This window comes from Thermoascus crustaceus (assembly GCF_041956765.1).
Source record: "Thermoascus crustaceus strain CBS 181.67 unplaced genomic scaffold VTN00scaffold_3, whole genome shotgun sequence".
In the NCBI taxonomy this organism is placed as follows: Eukaryota; Fungi; Ascomycota; class Eurotiomycetes; order Eurotiales; family Thermoascaceae; genus Thermoascus; species Thermoascus crustaceus.
In genome coordinates, this window is record NW_027192529.1 from 1,959,470 (window position 1) to 1,979,440 (window position 19,971).

A 19,971-nucleotide genomic window follows, 5' to 3' on the forward strand; every position below is an offset into this window, starting at 1 on the left:
AGAGCAAGACGACAAGCAGATGTGCAGAGCAGCGGCAAAGAACGATGTTGAAGACGACGACGACGCGCGGAGGCTCAGAGGCACGAGACGCCGCCCCCCGGGCCGGGCGCTAAGCCGCTTCGAGCAAGCGGTCCCGATGGCCAGCCCTAGGCTCATCTACTCCTGGCTGAGAATATCTATATCATCTCTTCTCGCGAAAAGCATGGGCATGTGTTTAGCTTTAGATGGTGGAAACTGTAGAAGCTTTGCTACTCTTCGATGTAATTGAGTCTTTTATCATGTGAGCAGCCAGAGCTGTCGCTCAGGATAATGCCCCTGAATATAAAACAATCTCCACATCGGCCTTTTCACTTTGGCTATGGTAGAGACGTACTTGGGATTTGCCTTCAGGCTACAGACTGTGACACGTATATTCAGTAAATTATGCCAGAACACAAAGTACCATAGGAAAGCGTGGTTAGAGTAGACAATTTCGGAGAGGACAGGTTGAGATAGCCTGGAATCCTCATAGTTTCACTACAGTATCCAATTTTACAAAAACAGCATACCGACCCAGTAAGCTAGTTCGATTAATAGTTATATCAAAGCTATCCTATCTGTACATGCATCTATCATCTATCCTCAGCCCTACCAGAGACAGCCAAGTCGCGAACACTCAAGGCGTCAACAGCTCCGCAAGCGGTGCCCGTCGACGGCCGGGGCTATACAGTCAGATAGGGGACGACATCCAGACCGTTCTGATAGCATGTCAGGAGCAGCAGCAGGTAGCTGCACGCTCCAATTTCCAGGTAGAAAGATGATAGCCAGAGTAGGCGAGATTGGTTGTACAAGTTCATAGCGGATTCGCTGCCAGACTCGACACCTAAATGCCCTCGCGGGTGCCGTTCTGCTGCTGCTGGGTGGCGCCCACCATCTTGCGCAGCTCGTATTCCTTGGTGAATTCACGGGAGAAGATACCCAGGTCCTTGACCAGCTCGTGGCACGCGGTAATCACCGCTTCCTTGGGAGTAATCTCACCATCGGTCTGAACACGGAGTTCAAACTTGGGGACAAGAGGGTGAGGCACCTATGGCGATGTTAGTTGAAGTTGAGTCCAAAAGTATATCCAGTACACACCTTGTACCCAGCAAAGAGGACGTGGGAGCTCTGCAAAAGACGAGAGCGGAGCAGGTTTCCAAGAGTGTGGTCCTCCTTGTTGAAGGTAAAGATGGCCGACGACGGAATACCTGGAGCAGACAATTAGTCTCTGTCCTGGTCACTGAATCGATGACACACTTACGAGTGTCAGTCTCAACCTCCACCTTCTTCTCCCCGCTCCCAAGAACGAAAGACTCGAACCTGTTGAAGAGTATGTTAGTGTGATCACTGAGGGCAAAACTGGCCACCGGACACGGCCCAAGACTTCATATCGTAAAACAAAGCACACGGATAGAAATGCAGAAGTAGGCTGATGAAAATGGGAAAAAAACAGGCTAGGGAGCAGAAATGATGGAAGTGATAGACAGGCAGACCTCGGTGGCTGGTCGTAGGCGACGTTGATGGTCGTCCTGCAAGGGTTGGCGCGGTAGCGGGCACAGGAAGAATCGTAGAGACAGTGGGCAAAAAGCTCGTCACACATGATGGGCTTGACCTGATGTGATAACGGGAAAGCAGTAGAGGGGAAATCTGAACTTTGCTCGATGGAAAAGGGCAGCTCTCAAGACGCGGGCTGAAGCAAGAGATGCAGAGGGTAGAGAAAAGAGACCTGAGGATAGGAAGAGACAGCGAAGGGGGGATGAAGAGGAAAGGGCAGATGACTCTGATGAACGGAAGAGAGCATGAAGGACGCAACTCAAACAGCGTATTCCACGCTCTGTGACGAACCTCGTCTGCCCAGCAACGGGAGGATGAAAGAGGCTCCCTCCCATTTTCACCTGTGCAAGCATCCCGAATGTCCCAGCAGCAACCTGCAGGCGACAAGAACAGGGCAAAAAGAGAGATCCAACATGTGTCACAGAGAAAGAGATCAAAGGACCGTGCCATGTCATGAGAGGAAGGAAGCTGGGCCAGGGAGTATCTCTTACCTATCCGGCGCGTTCATACTTGCAGGTAAGCCCTTCTCTTTCCTGCACTGAAACCTAAGCCTAAGACTGAAAAAGACACACGCTCTCCCTTCCTAGGAGCTTCCAAGAGAGAACCAAAAAAGAATATTATTTCTCTTCTTCCTAGAGATATCCAAGGGTGACAGAGATATTAGATGCAGATGCAAAGGTGGCGACAGAAAAGAAGTGAGGAAGAAAAGGCAACGCAAATAACAGTCGCAAGACCTGATGAATATAAGAACGAGGGAAAGAAAAGAGTATGAATATACGGATATTAGTCCTCTAGAAGGCCGGAAGGTCCCTGGGGGTACTGTCAGCTGCTGATGCCGGCGATGGCCGCCCTTCTTTGATGCTATCACCGCCCTGCACGTGACCTGGCTCCACCGATGGGCGTTCCGGAACGTGCACGGACAGGGCGGTGAAGCCTGCCATGCACCGCTCCGACGTCAACAGACGCCATCTCCCATCTGCTCGGGCTGGCTGAGGATCATGCATGGGATCTCTGTCTGAGCTAGTGCGGGCCGTATTCTCTTCAATTGTCGGGTTGTGGAGTCCGACTCCTTATTGCCGATCGACCTTCGGATGCGTTTGACCTCGGCTGGAATTCAGTGAGTCGATTGCAGCTGACATCGCGGGGGTTCTACGACAGATTGCGACCAACGGTGGGTCAGTATGTATGACTGTATCGACGGGAAAATGAGAATATAGATCGCTGGCGGACATCAACAAAGATTTTCAATCCATATCCATCTATCCACATACATACTTATACATATCTAACGTACTCTCCCCTATACAATTTCAAATTCAAAATGACATTGAGATCCGCACTCCACACCGCATACCCATGGATCAAGACCCCCCTCATAGCTTCCGCTCCGATGCTGCGCATCGCGATGCCCCCGCTGGCCGTTGCGGTCTCCCGCGCGGGCGGACTGGGCTTCCTCGCCGCTGGATACGACGTCGCGACCCTCGAGACAGACCTCGAACACGCAGCACGCCTCGTCAGGGAATCGGATCCTCCCATCCGCCAGGCACCAGTTGAGAAGGGCGTCCTCCCCATCGGAGTCGGGTTCATCAACTGGGGCGCGGACCTGACGGCATCCCTGGAGGCGATCAGGAAATACACGCCCTGCGCCGTGTGGTTTTTTGGCCCGGTCTCCCAGCCCGACGACCTGATCCCGTGGGCCAAGCAAGTCCGCGCCGTCACCTCCGGCAGGACCAGGGTTTGGGTGCAGGTCGGCAGCGTGGCGGAAGCAGTCGCGGTCGCGGAAGCGCTCGAACCAGACGTGTTGGTCGTGCAGGGCTCCGATGCAGGCGGTCACGGTCTGGCCCGGTCCGCCTCTGTCATCTCCCTGGTGCCGGAAGTCCGCGACGCACTGGCGGAGCGTGGTTTCGATAATATTGCGCTCCTGGCGGCTGGCGGGATCGTTGACGGCCGTGGCGTGGCCGCCGCCCTCGCATTGGGCGCATCAGGAGTCGCGATGGGGACCCGGTTCCTTGCCTCCCACGAGGCAACCATCGCGCCGGGATACCAGGCCGAAGTTTTGCGTGCGTCTGACGGTGGCATCAGTACGGCCCGTTCGACGGTCTACGACCGCGTGAGGGACATCCACGGCTGGCCTCGGCGGTACGATGGACGGGGAGTGATCAACGAGAGCTACGTTGACGCAGTGGAAAGGGGAATGGCTGATGAGGAGAACCGGAGGCTGTATGTGGAGGAAACGATGAAGGGTGACGCGGGATGGGGACCCAAGGGGAGGATGACGACGTACGCGGGGACTGGAGTCGGGCTGGTCAGGGATACGCTGCCGGCTGGGGATATTATTAAAAGAGTCTTGCTAGAAGCGGATGAGACGATCAAGAGGTTGGCAGGTGAACGTTCGGACACTTTGCTGACGCTCCCGTAGTCTATCCGTAGGGACAACCCATGGTGAACACTCCAAGTTTCCAATATAGAATACAGCCCTTCTCTATGCAAACTCATGCATTATTTGTATACAGGCATTAGATACAGCAATCAAAAGACAACCCTCGAATCCAGAATGCCGTCATGCCTTCCGTACGCCATCCTCGTTTCGTATCCGGCCCGATTAAAAGTATGAAAGTGTGAGCAGGAAGCGTTAGTTAACATGTTTTATGAGTCAAAAAAAAAAACGTAGCAGCGGATGTTTCCTGTGAAAAATCATGGTGCAAGATATAAATATGGAACAAGGCCGGCTAGATCGATCGATAGGACAGATATTGGTGTTCAAAAGACAAGCGACCCTGGAGGGTATACGGCAACCCAGAGTCAAAACACAATACACAGAATGGAGAGGACAAGAGATCATATGAAAAGCTCGAGGAACTCGACTGATGTATAGACTGTAGGAAACCTGGGCTGTTTTCAGACCGAGGTCAATCGGATGTCCATTAGTGAACTGCATGCAGCAGATCTCCCAACCCCGAGGATGTTTTCTTCATCTTCCAGCTGCTCTTCTTCTTCTCCCGCTTCTTCATCATCTCGGCCCAGCCCTCCTCGTCATCCTCATCGTCTGAGGCAGTTGCAGTATTCTTGCTGGGACTTGGCGTTCTGCCATTACTGCTGAGCGGCCGGACCGTGACAGTCGCCATGGAGGTACTCTTGGCCAGGTTCGACGGCACGGGGGGAACAGCGGAGAAGGTCGATTTCCGATTTTCGTCGTTCCACGGTTTGAGCGTCGACGAGGTGAAGGTGGATGCGCGCATGCTAGGCTGCTGGTCCGGCTGCGCTGTCGACACAGGGCGGTATCGAGAGGCCCTTCCGATGTTGCTGCGCTCAGAGGGAGCAATGGACGGTGCGTAGCCCTGCCCCTGTGGTGTTCCTGGTCGGTTGCCACCATCGGGGAAGAACGAGGCTGGCCTGTTTGTATTCCATCGAGACATGCTTGGATCTAGCATGCTGAGTGTCCGTTGATCGACCTGAGGATTGCCGCCCGCACCGTTGAATGTGCCGTTCGAGGCCATAGACACCGGCCGCATGTTCATGTTTGCATTCATCGGGGAGAGGAAGTTGTTCATCGGAGGTTGCGGTCCACCCTGCATTTGCATCATCTGCTGCATCCATTGCATCTGCATCTGCATCATTTGGGTCATCTGCTGCGACATCTGAAGTTGCGCTTGCTCTCCCACTGACAGTCCTTGTTGCTGCGGAGCCGGAGCCGGACCCGGCATCCCGGACATGCCTGGCGAAGCCATGGATGCCATCGTATACGGCCTGGGGATGCCGTTGGGAGCCATGCCCATTCCCATCATACTTCCGGGAAGGTCGAAGCCCGGCTGGGCCCTGGGGCTACCCCTTCTCATCGCCCTCGCTCGCTCTTCGCTTGCAATCACGCCAACGAGACCGCCGGGAGGCAATGCCGGCGATGGCCCCGACGGTCCCCCGTAAACCGAAGCTCCTCCTCCTCCCATGGCGAGAGACTCTCTGTTCGAGGGGGTGACCAGGCTGGCCCCGAAGTACGGATCCTGCGGCAGGTTCCGTGCGAAGACAGGCAGACTGCCCCGGGTTCCTGGCCCGTCTCCCGAGACCGAGCCAGCAGACGAAGGATGAAAGGAGGCGCGAAGGTTGGGGTTCGAACTGGTGGAGGTCAGGCGTGTTGGAGGACGGTTCTTGTTAGGGAACCCGTGCGCAGCCAGAATGCCCAGAGGAACATCATCGTCCTCATCGCCGTCGCTGCTCTTTCCACTGCCTGACTTGTCCGCGGGAATCTCGAGCGTCGACATGCGGTTTGCGAGATTGGTCAGATTTGGCGTGCTGCTGCTTGCTTTGTCCGCACTCAGTCGGGGCGAAGGTGACTTCTCCCCGGTCACTTTCATCATCTGTTGACGGTAGACAGACAGATGAGCTTCCTGCTTGCGCCTCTGCTTCTCCGCCTCCCGAGTCTTCTCCGCCTCATCATCCTCATCGTCGGAATAGCTGCTCGCATCCGAGTCATTCTTCGAAGCATCGCTCTTCGTCCTTGCAAGTTCACGTTGCTGCCGATAGCGTTCGAACTGAGCGGGCGTCATAACTTTGTTACGGGGCTGGGTTGTGTTCGACTCTCTCTCTTCGAACTGTACAGCCAGTCTCACTTGGGCCGCAAAATCGTATTGCGAGTCCTCCTCAGGCTTGCCGGCGCGAGAGGTCGAGCCGGCTTTGTCGGCATCTCTACCGTCGAAGAGCGAGGTCTCCTTGTCCGAGTCTTCGTCCTCCGGCACCGACGGCTGGTGGGCACTTCTCCTGTTCAGCAAAACCGATTCTCTGACCAGCTTGGCATCCGCGTCTTCAACTGGCGTAGAATCACGTCTCGTAGCGTACGCGACACTCCTCCTCAAGCCCTGGTCCTGTCTACGGTCTGGCCTGTCGAGAGCACGATGCGAGGTAGTCGGTAGTGGCGTGGAGTTCGAGGCCTGTTGATCAGCAGCAGTAGCTTCCTGGTGGTCGCCGTTGGATGTGCCCAGTAAACCATCCTGCGAGTGACGGCTGTCCCACGAGTAGGGAGAAGGCTCGACTTCCTTGGAGCGGTCAGTGTCGATTGGTGCGGGACGAGACGCTCTGTCATCTTGGTCAGGGACTGGGGGCGGATCCTTCTGCCCGTCATTAGTATTCGATCCAAGAAAATATAACCATAGGACAAGGGCTCATACAGCGTGGGGAGACGGTGACCGCTCCTGTAGAAGTGCACTCTTCCGCTTGCCGAATCCCTCAAACATGTTCCCGAAGTCATCATCCAGCCCGCCCAGATTGAGGTCCGTGTCCGGCAGCTTAGGGGGCGTCGCGGTGCTGGCAGTGCTGGTCGTCATTGTCCGGTCTCTCGTGACAGTAGGACTGGGCGGCTGAGGTTGTGGTGTCGAGACCTTCAGTGTCTTCGTGCCAAAGGAGAACGTCCGGTCGGCTGCATGGAACGAAAACGAGGGTCGGGATCCGTGGCCTGGAGGGGGCGGGATATCATGGAATGTTCTTGTGTGGGGATTGGAGACATCGTGAATCGGCACGTCAGTCGAGGAGGGAAGTGTGGAGGATGAGCTGAACCGCGCCGACGAGGAACTATCGTACAGTCCGCCAGTGGAGCCGGAGTTGTTGGTCCCTCCGCTGCCTCTATCCCGGGTCAACACTGCACGTTTCAAGGCAATCCATCTTGGGGTAGCATACCGATTCTTCGGTGCCGGTCTTTCGAATCCTGCGAATAAATTGTCATGGTCTTCAGGCGGCGAATTGGACGGATGGCCCTCTCCCATCCTCTTCAAAGTGCTGGTTCCATCGAAGGACTTGCTCCCGCTACCAGGCCGCTCAAACACCCGGAACGACGGCTCCGGCGGGTTCTCGACCTCCTCCAGAGCATTGCCGGATGACTTCCGACGAGCGAAGCCCTTTGGGAGCTTGATCGGCATTGGGGTTGGTTTCCGCAGAGTATCGCAAGCTGATCTGTGTCCTCAGGCGGATGAAACACCCGGGTTCCAACCCGATGCTCCCACAACACGTGTTTACCAGAAGTCCCAACCACGGAACGTGTTGAGCAGCGACAGTCAGGCGGCGAACAGACTGATTTACCAACCAGCCAGCTCGGATGAGGGAGCGCTTGGGTGAGGAAGGAGAAAAGCGGACGTGAAGGTGAGAATCAGGGCCACATGGGCGACAACCGCCGAGAACGGCTGAAGGTGGAGGGATCTGCAGAGTTGAAGTCAAACAGTCAGCAAGTGAAAGGTTCCGGCTCACCGCAGCACTAAACGCCTTTTGTTTCGGTGCTAGATTCCGACCTAAATGGCTAAGGGAAAATAAGAATAAATAGTTAGGCTGCGCGAGAACAGACAAAAACAACAATGCCTGAGACGGGGCGGGTGACTGTCTCTGATCCGCTTGGCAGCTTGCTGGGAACGTCAGATGTCCCGATGACCGGACAGAGTCATCGACACACAGGCTGGAGACAAGAACAAAAAACAATCAATTAGAAGGAGCAGGTCCAACACGCTGGACGTGGAGAGGTTCTGCTGTGTTGATGTAGTGGCCGCGTAGAGCCTGGGAGATCGACAGACCACCCAAATATAGTAGTAGTGCTGGCGAAGAGAACAGCGACACTGGGGGCTCGGGAGAAAGAGGAGGTCAGATTCTGCTTACCAGGCAGGGGGGAACGACAGAACGCAGCTGTGGCTTAAGCGCACCGCGAAAGAGCACCGGCGCTGGAGTTAAAGCTGTAGCAGCAGAGCCGGCGCCTAAGGAGTCCCCGCAGGCAAAGTAGCAACAGCTGGGCTGCTGGAGCACTGGCCGACCTGGAGCAGGAGGATGGGAAAAGGAAGGACAGATCCTGCTGGCAATCGTGCTGACAGCAGAAAGAGAAGAGGCGGATTGAAAGGAGCAGAGCATATAGGGGGGTTAAGCCGGGCCTTGTGCTTGTCCAGGTCCCGAAGTCTTCTGCGACCTTCTGGCCCTGCGAACTAACCATGCCCGGAGCAGCATAGCCAGCAGAGCCACCGATGCTCAACGCGCAGCGCGATCCGAGCCCGCTCTTGTTTACTGCACCCGACTGGAGATCGATGGCCAAGGAAATCCGAGCCTCATGGCGCCTGGCACAGACCCTCCGCGATCCTGGAAACGTCAGTTGCTATCAGAGAAGTTTCAGAACGGAGGCCCTGACGAGCTCCACAAGGCGGCAGGAGATGGAATCGGTGGGCCGAGAACAAAGCAAGCAAAACGAGTGGCACCAAGTCTGGACGCGGATAGACAGCCCAGCGATCTTTGTTCGCTGCCGAAAGCCACGCCGGCGCTTTGGTCCACCGTCTCTCCTGAACGGGTTGCACCTCTTGCAGATCGTCTCGAACCCGAAGCCGCTGGAGCTTGTTTCTGACGAGGTGCTGCAGAACTACTGCATGAACGGAGAACATGATCTACTGGTCGAGTTTACCTGCGGCGTCGATCCAACCGTCTTCTCTACTCCAGATTGCGGTGTGCGCAATAAACAGCTTAACGTTCTGTCACAATTGCGACCGGCTGATCGTCATAGCCAGTATGATATCACACTGTCCTCATGGTAGGACGGCAGAGTCTGCGAACGCGTGGTGATTGTTGTGATCAGCAGAGAAAATGTCTTGATTCCTGGTCGCTTACGCGTGTTCCTACGCGGCACTTCATGTGCGCGGATGCGTTGAGAATGGTAGCAGCAGGGAGATCCGAGCATGGAAACGATCAATAATAATAATGTATACACCGTATACACCGTGTCTACGAGGACGGAAGGACGATGGTGTGGACCGTGATAGTGAGATTCTCCCGGAGCCCCGCTGGATGCGATCGATCATCGTCTGCCAGACGGAGCTCATCGGAATGCGCTCGCAGATCGCCTCTACGCAGTACACAGTAGCGACGTCTATCAATACCAATAATAACCTGCAATTCGAAAATTCTGAAGATTCCATCGTATACAAAAACCAAGTACTCCGCGGGCAACTAGCATTTTTGACATCAGCAGCCCTACGACATGGAGGCTTTTTTGAGATAGAACCTCCGTCGTCGTTTTCGGCTACATTTTTTACCCGCTCATGTGCCTGGTGAAGTCCCTGTATGTTTCCTTTCCTGTTAAAAAAACCCCTCTTCCCCGCCGGCTGCATGATCGCCATGATCCCATCGTCCCTGGATCGAACTCCACTTTGGAGAAAAGATTACTCCTCACGAACCCCATGTGTACGTGGATCGAGATCTCAGCGGCCATTTTTTTCTGGAGGCGTTAACTCATTAATAATATTGCACAGTTACATTCCAAGCCGGCCTTGGCATGATGCCGCGGCAATGATCGTCAAGGAGGCATTCCAGCTGCTCGATAAGAGTTGAGAACGGACGGGAAGCGCAGAAGCTAACAAAGTTAGCCCCCAATCTATCGGATTACTCCGTATCATGATTCATGAACCATAACCCGAACGGATCCGGACCCCGTGAGCCCGGCCCCCCTGAAGGTTTTTGGAATTGAAAACATTATTTAATCGCTGACATTCCGCGGCGTGCAGACTATTGCTTTTGCCAAGCCAGATCTCAAAGTCCCTGAAGATGAAAGATTGAAGATAGATGCAGGCAACAGTGGTGCAGATCACTTGCCACTATACAGTTCGTCGATACGATGAATCTGACAACTACTGAGAAATTCGACTTACACGGTGTAATAGCATCTCTACTAGTTGAGTCGAAGGGCGGACCTTATCTCGCATTATCGATAGACCCATAACATCTTGGATGTTTGGATTTCAACCGATTATTCCCTTCAAGGGAAATCTAAGATAAAGCGCATGATGATCAACGGGGCCCACGTGCACCATATGCAGTACACTTTATGCACATTAATGCAGACATAGGCGCCTGCATGGAGATCTGGCCAGACATCGAGTCCATATGACAATAAATAATATCATCACGATTGTTATTGCAAGATGGATATCTCTGGCTGAAGCATATGCGTAGTATACAGTCTCATTAGGTATTTATGAGGAGCAAAAGCCATATCGACCTCGTCTGACTCTTGAAAATGAAATGTTTGCCCAAAATCTTAGCCTCGAAGCAGATCTACTCCCATCCTGTCATTCTCCCTGATAGTCGTAGAGATACCAATCCGCCACCAGCGCCGACCTAAAGACAGATTATTAACAGAGAAAGAAAGAAAAGTCCACTTTCTACTCTGGAAGCTCTCCACGGTAGTCGCCCTCCAGGATAATGTTGTCCTGTGCACTCAAGCCTCCGATCAACGCGACGCCCGCGGGAACACGAACATCCCGGACACTGAAGCAGGCAAATGCGATCAGCTTCTTCATTGCGGGGCAGCATCTGAAGATGCAGTTGACCAGGTAGTCATCCATCACAGTCTGGAAGGAGATGTCTAGCTCCTTCAGGTGCGGGTATGTCTTGCCCTTGGCGAAGACCTCTTCGAATGCAGCGCGCGAGATGTGTCGACATGAGCTGATGTTCAGGGCCTGGATCTTGGAACCCGAGTGCTTCATCAACGCGATGAATCCCTGAGAGGCCAGACCAACTGGCTCTGGTGGACCGTCCGGGTTCTGGTTGTCCACGTCTCGCGTGGACGAGAGGTCGACGAAGGTCAACGGCGGGTTGGGCCAGTCTGTGAACAGGCTGACGTACCCCTTGTCCGTGCATACAGCGTTGTCCGCGAAACGGAACTTGGAGAGCTGCCGACATTGACTGTGAATCGTTTCGAGGAACCTGTCGTCAGCATCATGGAAGCCATCCAAGGAGAGAGTTTGCAGGTTTGGGCCGAGCTTTTCGACCACTTCGACCAGGTTGTCGCATTTGGTCTCACGCAGGAAGTTCAGCGACAGGTGTTCCAGGTTGGGCAGCTTTGCGATCGCACGGAGGGATTCATCACCGGGCTTCCAGCACTCCTTCAACTTCAGACGGCGGAGGTTGGTGCAATGCTCGCTCATCACCTGGACCGACTCGTCGTCGAGGGAAGAGTCAAGGTTGGACAGCTTCAAGCTTTCAAGGCGCGGGCCGGACGTCCTGAAAAGCTGCCGCCAGCATGCGTCAGAAACGAGATTCGCAGCGTCCAGCTGGAGGTATTTGATGCCGGAGTTGCGGGTCATCATATAGTCAAGGACGTTGTCTTTCATCTGCCCCGCAAAGCGGAGGTTGACATTGACCAACGAGGGCATGAAAGCAAAGATCTTCTGGAAATCATCCGTCTCGAGTTCTGGACCTGTTAGCAACCTGACCCGAGTCTTATATACTTTTCGATTGTAAACGTACTGCCACAGTCGTATATCTCGATAAAATCAAGGTCAGGACGCAGGAAAAGGTTGAGCGTCCTTGGTGTGAGCACGCGCCTCTTAGAGAGGATCTGGCTAAGACGGTGGAGTAGCTGCTGCGGGAGGTCTCCAAATTCCTCGACGTCGTTGATGTTATCAGCGACTTTCTGCGTAAAATATTAGCGCATGATACAGATAGAAATGTAGTAGGACGTTAGGCTTGCCTTCACACATATCTCCACAAGGCTTAGAGCCCCATGCTGGACGAGTCCGTCGAGGAGATTGCTCTGGTTCTGCCGACGGCTGCTCTTGGGTTCACGCTTTTTGGCTTTGGGTTTTTTCTCCTCATCCCCCAGCTCCTTGGAGCACTTGGAGCAGAGCAGCCCGCCATTCGGGCCGGTCTTGCTGTAGGCAGTAACCGTGAAGCGCTTACCGCAGATCTCGCAGTTCTCCAGCTGGCCAGGCGCCGGCCTTGCCTTTTGATACATCATCCCCCAGGCGATCGCATCATCATCACCGTCGGGTTCACCAGTGCGCAGTGCCTTGCGACGGGCAAACTCCTTGCTCTGCTTGATCTTCACCAGTGTAGCGGCCTCCTTGCGCTTCCGTTTCTTGCTCTGCTCTGGGGACTCAAGCTCCTCTTCGTATTCTTCATTCTCAACACCATTTTCCCTTCCCTCGCGCTCAGCCTGGCGCGCTGCCTCTGCCACACGCCGTTCGTAGTCTTGGCGGATCCGGGCCGCGGAGATGTTGTTGGACTGATTTGTAGACCGTCAAAACACGTACAGTGTGGAAGGGATATACTCAAAGACTTACAGCAAGGAAATCAGTGAGCGCAGAGTGCCTGGATCTCTCGCTGTCAGTTCGAGTCTCAAACCAGCTGAATGGGAACCTGGTGAATCCTTACGGCCCCCTGATCTGGTTTCCCGCCTGTGCTCTGCGCGACCTTCAACTTCCATTAGCAGACCACCAACTAGCAAGAGTTTTCATATTAATAACTCACATCTTTATCGTACGAACCGTCGCTGTCGCTTCCTGGCGTAAAAAAATTGGCTGGTTCAGATACTGGATTCGAGGCGCTCAAGTCACAAGGACCCGTGGCACTTTCGCGTTCCACTTTACGCGAGTCTAGGCCTTCCGCCCGTCGGTCGGCTTATCCAAGATCGCGTTTAACGATAAGGTTCAGCGGTGCTCTCACCCAGCTTGTGAAAGACAAAGCAGTCTTGTCTCTGGTCTTAAGCCAAAAGGTAGTCTCTCCGGACCAGGGCCTCTGTTTTCTGTGAGAAGTCCTTCTTTTCTTTCACTTGGCAGTGCAAGCTGTTTTATCAGACGAGAGGATCTGCTAGGTTATCAGACGGAAGATAGGGGCTTGGTATCGTCTGAATCCTCACTTTCATTCACTTAACAGAGCAATTCCTTTACTGGAAAAAAGAGTAGACCAGGTCGCCAGGTCGGTATCGTCGTCATGGCAAGGAAAGGCTCTCTTGCAAAAAAGGCGGAGCCGTCCGCATCCAAGACCAGTAAGACCCAGGTCGTTGCCTAATGGCTGCTCTCATCCACTGACACGTCCAACATCTCAAGGAGCTGGACGGTCGAAGAGAATTTCCCTACCCTCGTCCCGTTTGACACGCGCTTCGTCCAAAGTTACGCACCCTGCGCTCATTGGCGTCGATATCGACCACACCGACGACGAAGACGAGCTCGATCAATCGTACGCTGCAGGTGTCCGCCGAGGCTATCGAGAAGGGAAAGCTGCGCTAGAAGCCAAGGCTCGTACGAATTCCATCGAGGTTCAGATTCCGGTCAAGAAGGAGTCTTCTTCATCTACCTCCGACGACGAGATGGACGACGACACTCCGGCGACCAGTGTCGTCGTCACTCCGGCCGACTCGGAGACGAACAAGCCAAGGAAACGAGTCAGCGCTTCTGCTCGTGCTCGGGAGCTGCGTGCAAGCGCATTCTCACTCAATAATGCATCGGGCCCCTCTAAGAGGGACGCTTCAGCGTTGTCTGCAGACGATTCAACGACAAATGAAACCTCGGATGCAGCTCTCGCGCATGCCTTACAGATGGAAGAATATCAAGGGACCAGCGTGAAGCGACAGAGGGTTTCGCTGGGCAGAAGCAAACCTACTCTCGTAATCCCAAATTCAACCGATAATGACGGTCTTGGTTTCAAGGAGGCTGATGAAATGGAGATGCTGTGCTCGCCAGCAGCAAACGACGCGGTCGTCGAGGACAGCGAAGATGCAAGCCTCTCAGATCTCGATGATGTGGCTCATCGCATTGGAGAGCAATTCCACAATGAAATGGACGATCTCTATCAAGAAGAATCCGAATCAAGTGACACAGAATCCGAGTCACCTGAAGCTGTCTCTGTACCTGTGGCCCCCCAGAGACGCCAGGCCGTTAGTAGGAACAGGGCTAGAGCTCCTCGACAAGACTTAGGTGCAACTTTTAAGACCTCTAGGGTGAGTAGATAAAGTTCCGGATCTATGTCTATCTAACAACTGGTACAGGCTGCCAAGGAACGTAAGAAGCTCGAAGATCGGCATCCGATCATCAAGACAATGTGGGAAGATTTGAAGAAAACGCCACCCATCACTCCAGTTCCGGCGGAACAGCCCCCTGGTATCACTAGGAAACTGAAGTCCTTCCAGCTCGAAGGACTGAACTGGATGATGCAACAGGAAAAGACGAAGTACAAAGGCGGTCTGCTGGGGGACGAGATGGGAATGGGCAAGACCATTCAGGCCGTGTCCCTGATCATGTCCGACTATCCCGTCGGCAAGCCCTCGCTAGTCGTCGTTCCTCCGGTTGCATTGATGCAGTGGCAGTCGGAAATCAAGGTTTGCGATGTCTCTACGCTATATACGGCGGGTCTAATACTTTACTGCAGGAATACACCGATGGAAAGTTAAAGGTGCTTGTCTACCATAACTCGAACCCGAAGGTCAAGCTCCTCAAGAAGAAGGACCTGCAGGCGTACGATGTGATAATGATATCCTGTATGACCTAGACCTTCGGACATTGTATTCCAATATCCCTAACATCTATTTAGATTCGGGTCTGGAGTCCATTTATCGCAAGGAAGTGAAGGGCTGGTTCCGCGACGAAGGGATTGTAAAGGAGGACAGTGAGTGTGCCGACTTTCCACATGTCTGATCTGACTTGACTAACGTTCTTTCAAGGTGTGATCCACTCCATCCAATATCATCGCCTCATTCTCGACGAGGCCCACAGTATCAAGGTAAGCTTAGACTCAGCGCTTATACTGCTCATCGTCTGTTGACGCAAGTCAGCAACGCACAACGAGTGTCGCTCGCGCCTGCTTTGCCCTGAAAGCAAAGTACAAATGGTGCCTCTCTGGTACGCCTGTCCAGAATCGAATCGGAGAGTTCTTTTCTCTTCTGCGGTTCCTACAGGTCCGCCCGTTCGCCTACTATTTCTGCAAGATGTGCAGCTGCAAGGAGCTCCATTGGTCACAGGATAAAGAGAAGAAATGCACTCGCTGCGGGCATAGGTAGGGCTCTCACACGCTGGATGAACGACTCGAAGGCTGATTTTCATTTGCAGTGGATTCAATCATGTGTCCATTTTCAACCAAGAGATTCTCAATCCCAGTAAGCCGTACCGCAAAAGCCATACTTGATCCTTACTCACTATATGTGATAGTCACGGAGAGACACTCCAGTGCCCGAAAGGACGCATTGGCAAAGCTGCGTCTGATCACTGACAGGATTATGCTCAGACGTGTAAAGAGAGAGCACACGGCAGCGATGGAGCTGCCGCCCAAGCGGTAAGTTTCTATCTATGTTCGTCGTGATTTTGACTCTGAGTTGATACTGACTGCCCTAGGGTGGTCATCCACAATGAATTCTTCGGTGAAATCGAACGCGACTTCTCCAGGAGCATCATGACCAACAGCACCCGGCAGTTCGACACATACGTGAGCCGAGGTGTCATGCTGAACAATTACGCCAACATTTTCGGTCTCATCATGCAGATGCGTCAGGTCGCAAACCATCCCGATCTGATCCTTAAGAAGAACGCCGAAGCTGGACAGAACGTCCTCGTCTGCAGCATCTGTGACGAGCCTGCCGAAGAAGCAATCCGATCTCGCTGCCACCATGAGTTCTGTCGCCAATGCGCTAAAGACTACATCCGCTCATTCTCTGCGGACACGGTGGTTGACTGCCCAAGATGCCACATTCCTCTGTCCATCGACTTCGAGCAGCCGGATATCGAACAGGAGGAGGACTATGTCAAGAAGAGCTCGATCATCAACCGTATCCGGATGGAAAACTGGACATCCTCGACCAAGATCGAAATGCTTGTCTATGATCTCTACAAGCTGAGGAGCAAGAAACAGACGCACAAGTCGATCGTGTTCTCGCAGTTCACCTCAATGCTGCAGCTTGTCGAGTGGCGTCTGCGCCGGGCCGGCTTCAACACCGTCATGCTCGACGGAAGCATGACCCCAGCGCAGCGCCAGAAATCGATCGAGTACTTCATGAACAACGTGGACGTTGAGGTCTTCCTCGTCTCGCTCAAGGCCGGTGGTGTTGCCTTGAACCTAACAGAGGCATCCAGAGTCTTCATTGTCGACCCGTAAGTTTTCCCTCTTACCGTTTATCACCGTCTGTTGTTAACATGTCCGCAGCTGGTGGAACCCGGCTGCCGAATGGCAGAGCGCGGACCGATGCCATCGTATTGGCCAGCGGCGCCCCTGTGTCATCACGAGACTGTGTATCGAGGACTCGGTAGAGTCTCGAATGGTGCTCCTTCAGGAGAAGAAGGCTAATATGATTAACGGCACGATTAATAAGGACCAGGGGGAAGCCCTGGAGAAGCTCACGCCGGAAGACATGCAGTTTCTATTCCGTGGATCATAAATCCAATGCGGGACGGAGCATGGCGTTTCGGTTTATCGGACAGGAAATATCTGGAATTAGAGCAAGATGCGATCATGCAAGGGTCTATGGCAACCATTATATTGTGCTGTACTTACCTGGAGGTCGGGACTGGTTCGGCGTTAACAGACTACGCCAAGTATGAAATGGAGAACCACCGAGCGCCCGGGCGTGCTGTCAGGCCGCCATGGCGTTCTCCTGTGGACATTTTATTAGGTTGACCAAGTGGGGATGCTTCGTAAGGCAATCGAGCCGACGGACGCTGATTAACCAGCATTCTTCTACATAGTGTATTAGTTGAACCTTCTATCGAAGAATTTTCAGAGGGCTGTATTTAGTAGTTAATCAATGCTGTTCTTTCCATTCGGATGGTCCAAACCTGCAACCGAGTTCAGAACACGGCTGTAGTTGGATTGTCACCATGAGTAAGGGGCTGACCGGTATCACGCATCCTGCAGGCGACATCAGGCGGACGCGCTGTGGATGTCCAGAGATAGCGAGTAGTACGTCAGTGCCATGTTGATCGCCGTTCAGGGCTGATCGCACGGACGGCGTCGGTGGCTAGGCGACCGTCCGTCTCGTGGCTGCCGTGACGGTCCGGCGAAGCTTGGCCTGGACGAACGCCGCGGGGGTTTCGCAGATCAGCCCCCCCCAGCCCCCTCGACGCCTGCTGCTGAGGAGCGATGTGCGTGTTCTTCTCCTGGGCACGATACATCCTCGTCTCTTGACCATAGCCCGGTCCTGCGATGGAGAGGAGCACGTTTTCCTCCGCCATCAGCATCTAGGGCTTTCGTGAGCTCAACCCGGAACTGTCCGTCTCGAGAATCTACATACATACGATGGAGGATGTCTCGCCGCCTCAGCACCTGTCTGAGAAATATGGTCCCAAGTTCGTCGATAAGACGGAGAAGCCGCACGACCGCGCGACAGCGCTGAAAGCCGCCGCAGACGTTCCAGCGATGCCGGTCCAGCCTGCTGGAGGATTCGACAGCACCCCGATCCCTGACGCCCCGCCGGGCTACACCCTCAGGTTCACTTTCCACCGCGCTATCAATCTTCCCTTTGCGGATTTTGGCACCTTCTCCTCGGACCCGTACGTGAAGGCGCAATTGATCGTCGACGTGCCTCGGCGGCATAAGCAGGATCCCGACATCACCTTCCGCACCCCGACCATAAGGAGGAACACCAATCCCGAATGGAACAACCAGTGGATTGTCGCGAATGTGCCTGCGTCTGGGTTCGAGCTCAAATGTCGGATCTACGACGAGGATCCGGCAGACCACGACGACAGGCTCGGCAATGCGTACGTCAGGGTCGAGTCCATCCACGACGAATGGGAGGGCATCAAGGAACAGTCGTTCCGGGTGAAGAAGCGGATGGGTAGCAAACGCGCCTACTTCGTGAGGGGCATTGCGGCCGCGATATGGCACGAACGCAAGCTGGACGCGCAGCTGGTTGTCAGCGTGGATTGTCTGGGAAAGACTCCGGGCGATGTGGGCGGGCAGATATACACCGTCGGACCAAACTACTGGTTTAAACACTTCTCTCCTTTGATCGGAAGACTGGCAGGAACCAAGGACTCGGTCCAGAGCCGGGATGGAAAGAGATCCATCACCCGATACAAGTGCGTTCCCCATTTTCTTGATGCAGACATAAAGCGCAAAGCTCATACTCTCACCGTGCAGCTTCCAGGCTGTGCAGATGCAGCTAAAGGGACCTGTTCCATCTCAGCTCTACCACCGCTACGTCGAGTTCAAACCCTTCGTAGCCGGCATGTTCACCTCCCATAGTCTTCAGGGGCGTATCCTCAACCGAGCGCTGCACCACCAGCATGCGCGCATTTACAATTTCGATCGGACCACTCAGTACGGCGAGTTCTCCTCCCCGTGTATAGAATTTACGCAAAAGTTCCTCGAATTCGTGCACTACGACCAGGGTGGACGGATCTTCACCTATGTCCTCACCCTCGACGGCCAGCTGCGTTTCACGGAGACGGGGAAGGAATTCGGGATCGATCTCTTGAGCAAGCACACCATGCATAGCGATGTATCCATCTATATCGCATACTCTGGCGAGTTCTTCGTTCGTCGACGCAAACATCGCCACAGGCGCCTTTCCAGAGGCTCAGACGTCCTTCCGTCTGCCCCGGAACCCGCGGAGGAGAATCCCCTAGAGCCATCGACAGATCCAGCCGCCTACGAGCTGTTTATTGACAATGACAGCGGGACCTATCGTCCCAATGCTGATTACCTCCCTGTATTGAAGGAGTTCATATCGGCTAATCTCCCCGGTCTTCATGTGAGCACTCTGGATTGTCAGAAGGATGCAGAACGTATGCAACGCCTGAAAGAGGAGCAGCGGGAGCGCAAGAAGAAGGAAGGACAACATATGACCTACATGCTGCAGAGCAATAGCTCCTCGTCCTCCCTGTCGAGCTCGGACGTCGAAGAGCTGGATGAGCGCAGTGGAGAGCCGTCAAAGCAGCGAGGACACTTCGCCCAGAAGTTGCACGAGATGAAAGACGTTAAAGGAAGGCTCATGGACTGGGCCGCAGAAGCAGACGGTGAGGGTCTAGCCCCCAGGAATTGGCCCGGTCAGAACGGCGCCTCAACCACTAGAGACGCAGAGCCTGCAAGAGAGCTGCCGGCTGATAGTGAAGATGTGGTGGCGCGGAATAATAATAACAATGGCCAAGCCGCCTAATCCTGCGCCCCTTTTTCTGCGTACACCCTACGAGCTTCTAATGCTTGTGTAATGCTTCACTTGTGCCGAAGCGCGGTTCACATGACAGCTCTTATTTTTCCTCTCGATGTCGAGAGGGTTCCATTCTCTATGATTTTCTATTCTTTTTGTCTGTCCTTACTCTAAGGTATTTTGGTTTTCCTTCTGTGAAATACCCCGTTTATTGGAACTAATTCCGATAACCTTTTACGTCGCTCTTGAAGTAATTAGAAGTTTTCTTTTGTTGTTGGCTTGAAGGGGGGAATTAACTAATTATCTGCTTTTGATACGCGAAACATGGGTTGATAATTGATAATTGTGTCGATAGTGAAAATGAATTCAAGTACCCCCTGTCATATCGATTGCTCACCAGTTCGTTCCTTTTTCATGGTTTTTTCATTTTCAAGTAAGACTATTAATTGAGCATCTCTCTCTCTCTCTTCCCCTCCCTCTACGTCAATCTCTCCATCCATCCGGTTGACAGGGTCCGCCAAGAGATAATTAATGATAAAACC

The 19,971-nt window shown here is 53.7% G+C and overlaps 11 protein-coding genes across 11 annotated transcripts; 6 read left to right on the forward strand and 5 right to left on the reverse strand.

The window, feature by feature from the left end:
* Positions 1-19: 19 nt before the first annotated feature.
* On the forward strand, positions 20-800 carry VTN00DRAFT_5912 (uncharacterized protein; the record flags this gene model as incomplete). The annotated part of the gene is made up of 2 exons (XM_069432495.1): positions 20-210; positions 626-800. 2 exons carry the CDS (start codon positions 20-22, stop codon positions 798-800), a joined length of 366 nt encoding a protein of 121 aa, XP_069288349.1.
* Positions 801-862: 62 nt separating this feature from the next.
* Positions 863-2,080, reverse strand: VTN00DRAFT_5913 (uncharacterized protein; the record flags this gene model as incomplete). The annotated part of the gene is made up of 4 exons (XM_069432496.1): positions 863-1,066; positions 1,117-1,226; positions 1,280-1,338; positions 2,064-2,080. 4 exons carry the CDS (start codon positions 2,078-2,080, stop codon positions 863-865), a joined length of 390 nt encoding a protein of 129 aa, XP_069288350.1.
* A 283-nt stretch (positions 2,081-2,363) lies between these two features.
* Positions 2,364-2,711, reverse strand: VTN00DRAFT_5914 (uncharacterized protein; the record flags this gene model as incomplete). Its single annotated transcript, XM_069432497.1, has 2 exons — positions 2,364-2,561; positions 2,658-2,711. 2 exons carry the CDS (start codon positions 2,709-2,711, stop codon positions 2,364-2,366), a joined length of 252 nt encoding a protein of 83 aa, XP_069288351.1.
* A 182-nt stretch (positions 2,712-2,893) lies between these two features.
* On the forward strand, positions 2,894-3,991 carry VTN00DRAFT_5915 (uncharacterized protein; the record flags this gene model as incomplete). Its single annotated transcript, XM_069432498.1, has 1 exon — positions 2,894-3,991. The coding sequence occupies one exon, from the start codon at positions 2,894-2,896 to the stop codon at positions 3,989-3,991; it is 1,098 nt and encodes a 365-aa protein (XP_069288352.1).
* Positions 3,992-4,126: 135 nt separating this feature from the next.
* On the forward strand, positions 4,127-4,447 carry VTN00DRAFT_5916 (uncharacterized protein; the record flags this gene model as incomplete). The annotated part of the gene is made up of 2 exons (XM_069432499.1): positions 4,127-4,180; positions 4,247-4,447. The coding sequence occupies 2 exons, from the start codon at positions 4,127-4,129 to the stop codon at positions 4,445-4,447; spliced, it is 255 nt and encodes an 84-aa protein (XP_069288353.1).
* Positions 4,448-4,496: 49 nt separating this feature from the next.
* On the reverse strand, positions 4,497-7,475 carry VTN00DRAFT_5917 (uncharacterized protein; the record flags this gene model as incomplete). The annotated part of the gene is made up of 3 exons (XM_069432500.1): positions 4,497-6,674; positions 6,732-7,182; positions 7,237-7,475. 3 exons carry the CDS (start codon positions 7,473-7,475, stop codon positions 4,497-4,499), a joined length of 2,868 nt encoding a protein of 955 aa, XP_069288354.1.
* Positions 7,476-8,555: 1,080 nt separating this feature from the next.
* On the forward strand, positions 8,556-9,906 carry VTN00DRAFT_5918 (uncharacterized protein; the record flags this gene model as incomplete). Its single annotated transcript, XM_069432501.1, has 2 exons — positions 8,556-9,085; positions 9,828-9,906. 2 exons carry the CDS (start codon positions 8,556-8,558, stop codon positions 9,904-9,906), a joined length of 609 nt encoding a protein of 202 aa, XP_069288355.1.
* An 830-nt stretch (positions 9,907-10,736) lies between these two features.
* Positions 10,737-13,219, reverse strand: VTN00DRAFT_5919 (uncharacterized protein; the record flags this gene model as incomplete). Its single annotated transcript, XM_069432502.1, has 7 exons — positions 10,737-11,767; positions 11,824-11,989; positions 12,047-12,580; positions 12,639-12,666; positions 12,730-12,768; positions 12,826-12,887; positions 13,214-13,219. 7 exons carry the CDS (start codon positions 13,217-13,219, stop codon positions 10,737-10,739), a joined length of 1,866 nt encoding a protein of 621 aa, XP_069288356.1.
* A 68-nt stretch (positions 13,220-13,287) lies between these two features.
* VTN00DRAFT_5920 (uncharacterized protein) lies at positions 13,288-16,717 on the forward strand (the record flags this gene model as incomplete). Its single annotated transcript, XM_069432504.1, has 11 exons — positions 13,288-13,342; positions 13,404-14,293; positions 14,342-14,671; positions 14,722-14,830; positions 14,884-14,958; positions 15,014-15,072; positions 15,125-15,345; positions 15,399-15,445; positions 15,498-15,621; positions 15,681-16,433; positions 16,486-16,717. 11 exons carry the CDS (start codon positions 13,288-13,290, stop codon positions 16,715-16,717), a joined length of 2,895 nt encoding a protein of 964 aa, XP_069288357.1.
* A 409-nt stretch (positions 16,718-17,126) lies between these two features.
* On the reverse strand, positions 17,127-17,510 carry VTN00DRAFT_5921 (uncharacterized protein; the record flags this gene model as incomplete). Its single annotated transcript, XM_069432505.1, has 2 exons — positions 17,127-17,212; positions 17,282-17,510. 2 exons carry the CDS (start codon positions 17,508-17,510, stop codon positions 17,127-17,129), a joined length of 315 nt encoding a protein of 104 aa, XP_069288358.1.
* A 64-nt stretch (positions 17,511-17,574) lies between these two features.
* VTN00DRAFT_5922 (uncharacterized protein) lies at positions 17,575-19,438 on the forward strand (the record flags this gene model as incomplete). The annotated part of the gene is made up of 2 exons (XM_069432506.1): positions 17,575-18,359; positions 18,421-19,438. 2 exons carry the CDS (start codon positions 17,575-17,577, stop codon positions 19,436-19,438), a joined length of 1,803 nt encoding a protein of 600 aa, XP_069288359.1.
* Positions 19,439-19,971: the final 533 nt, after the last annotated feature.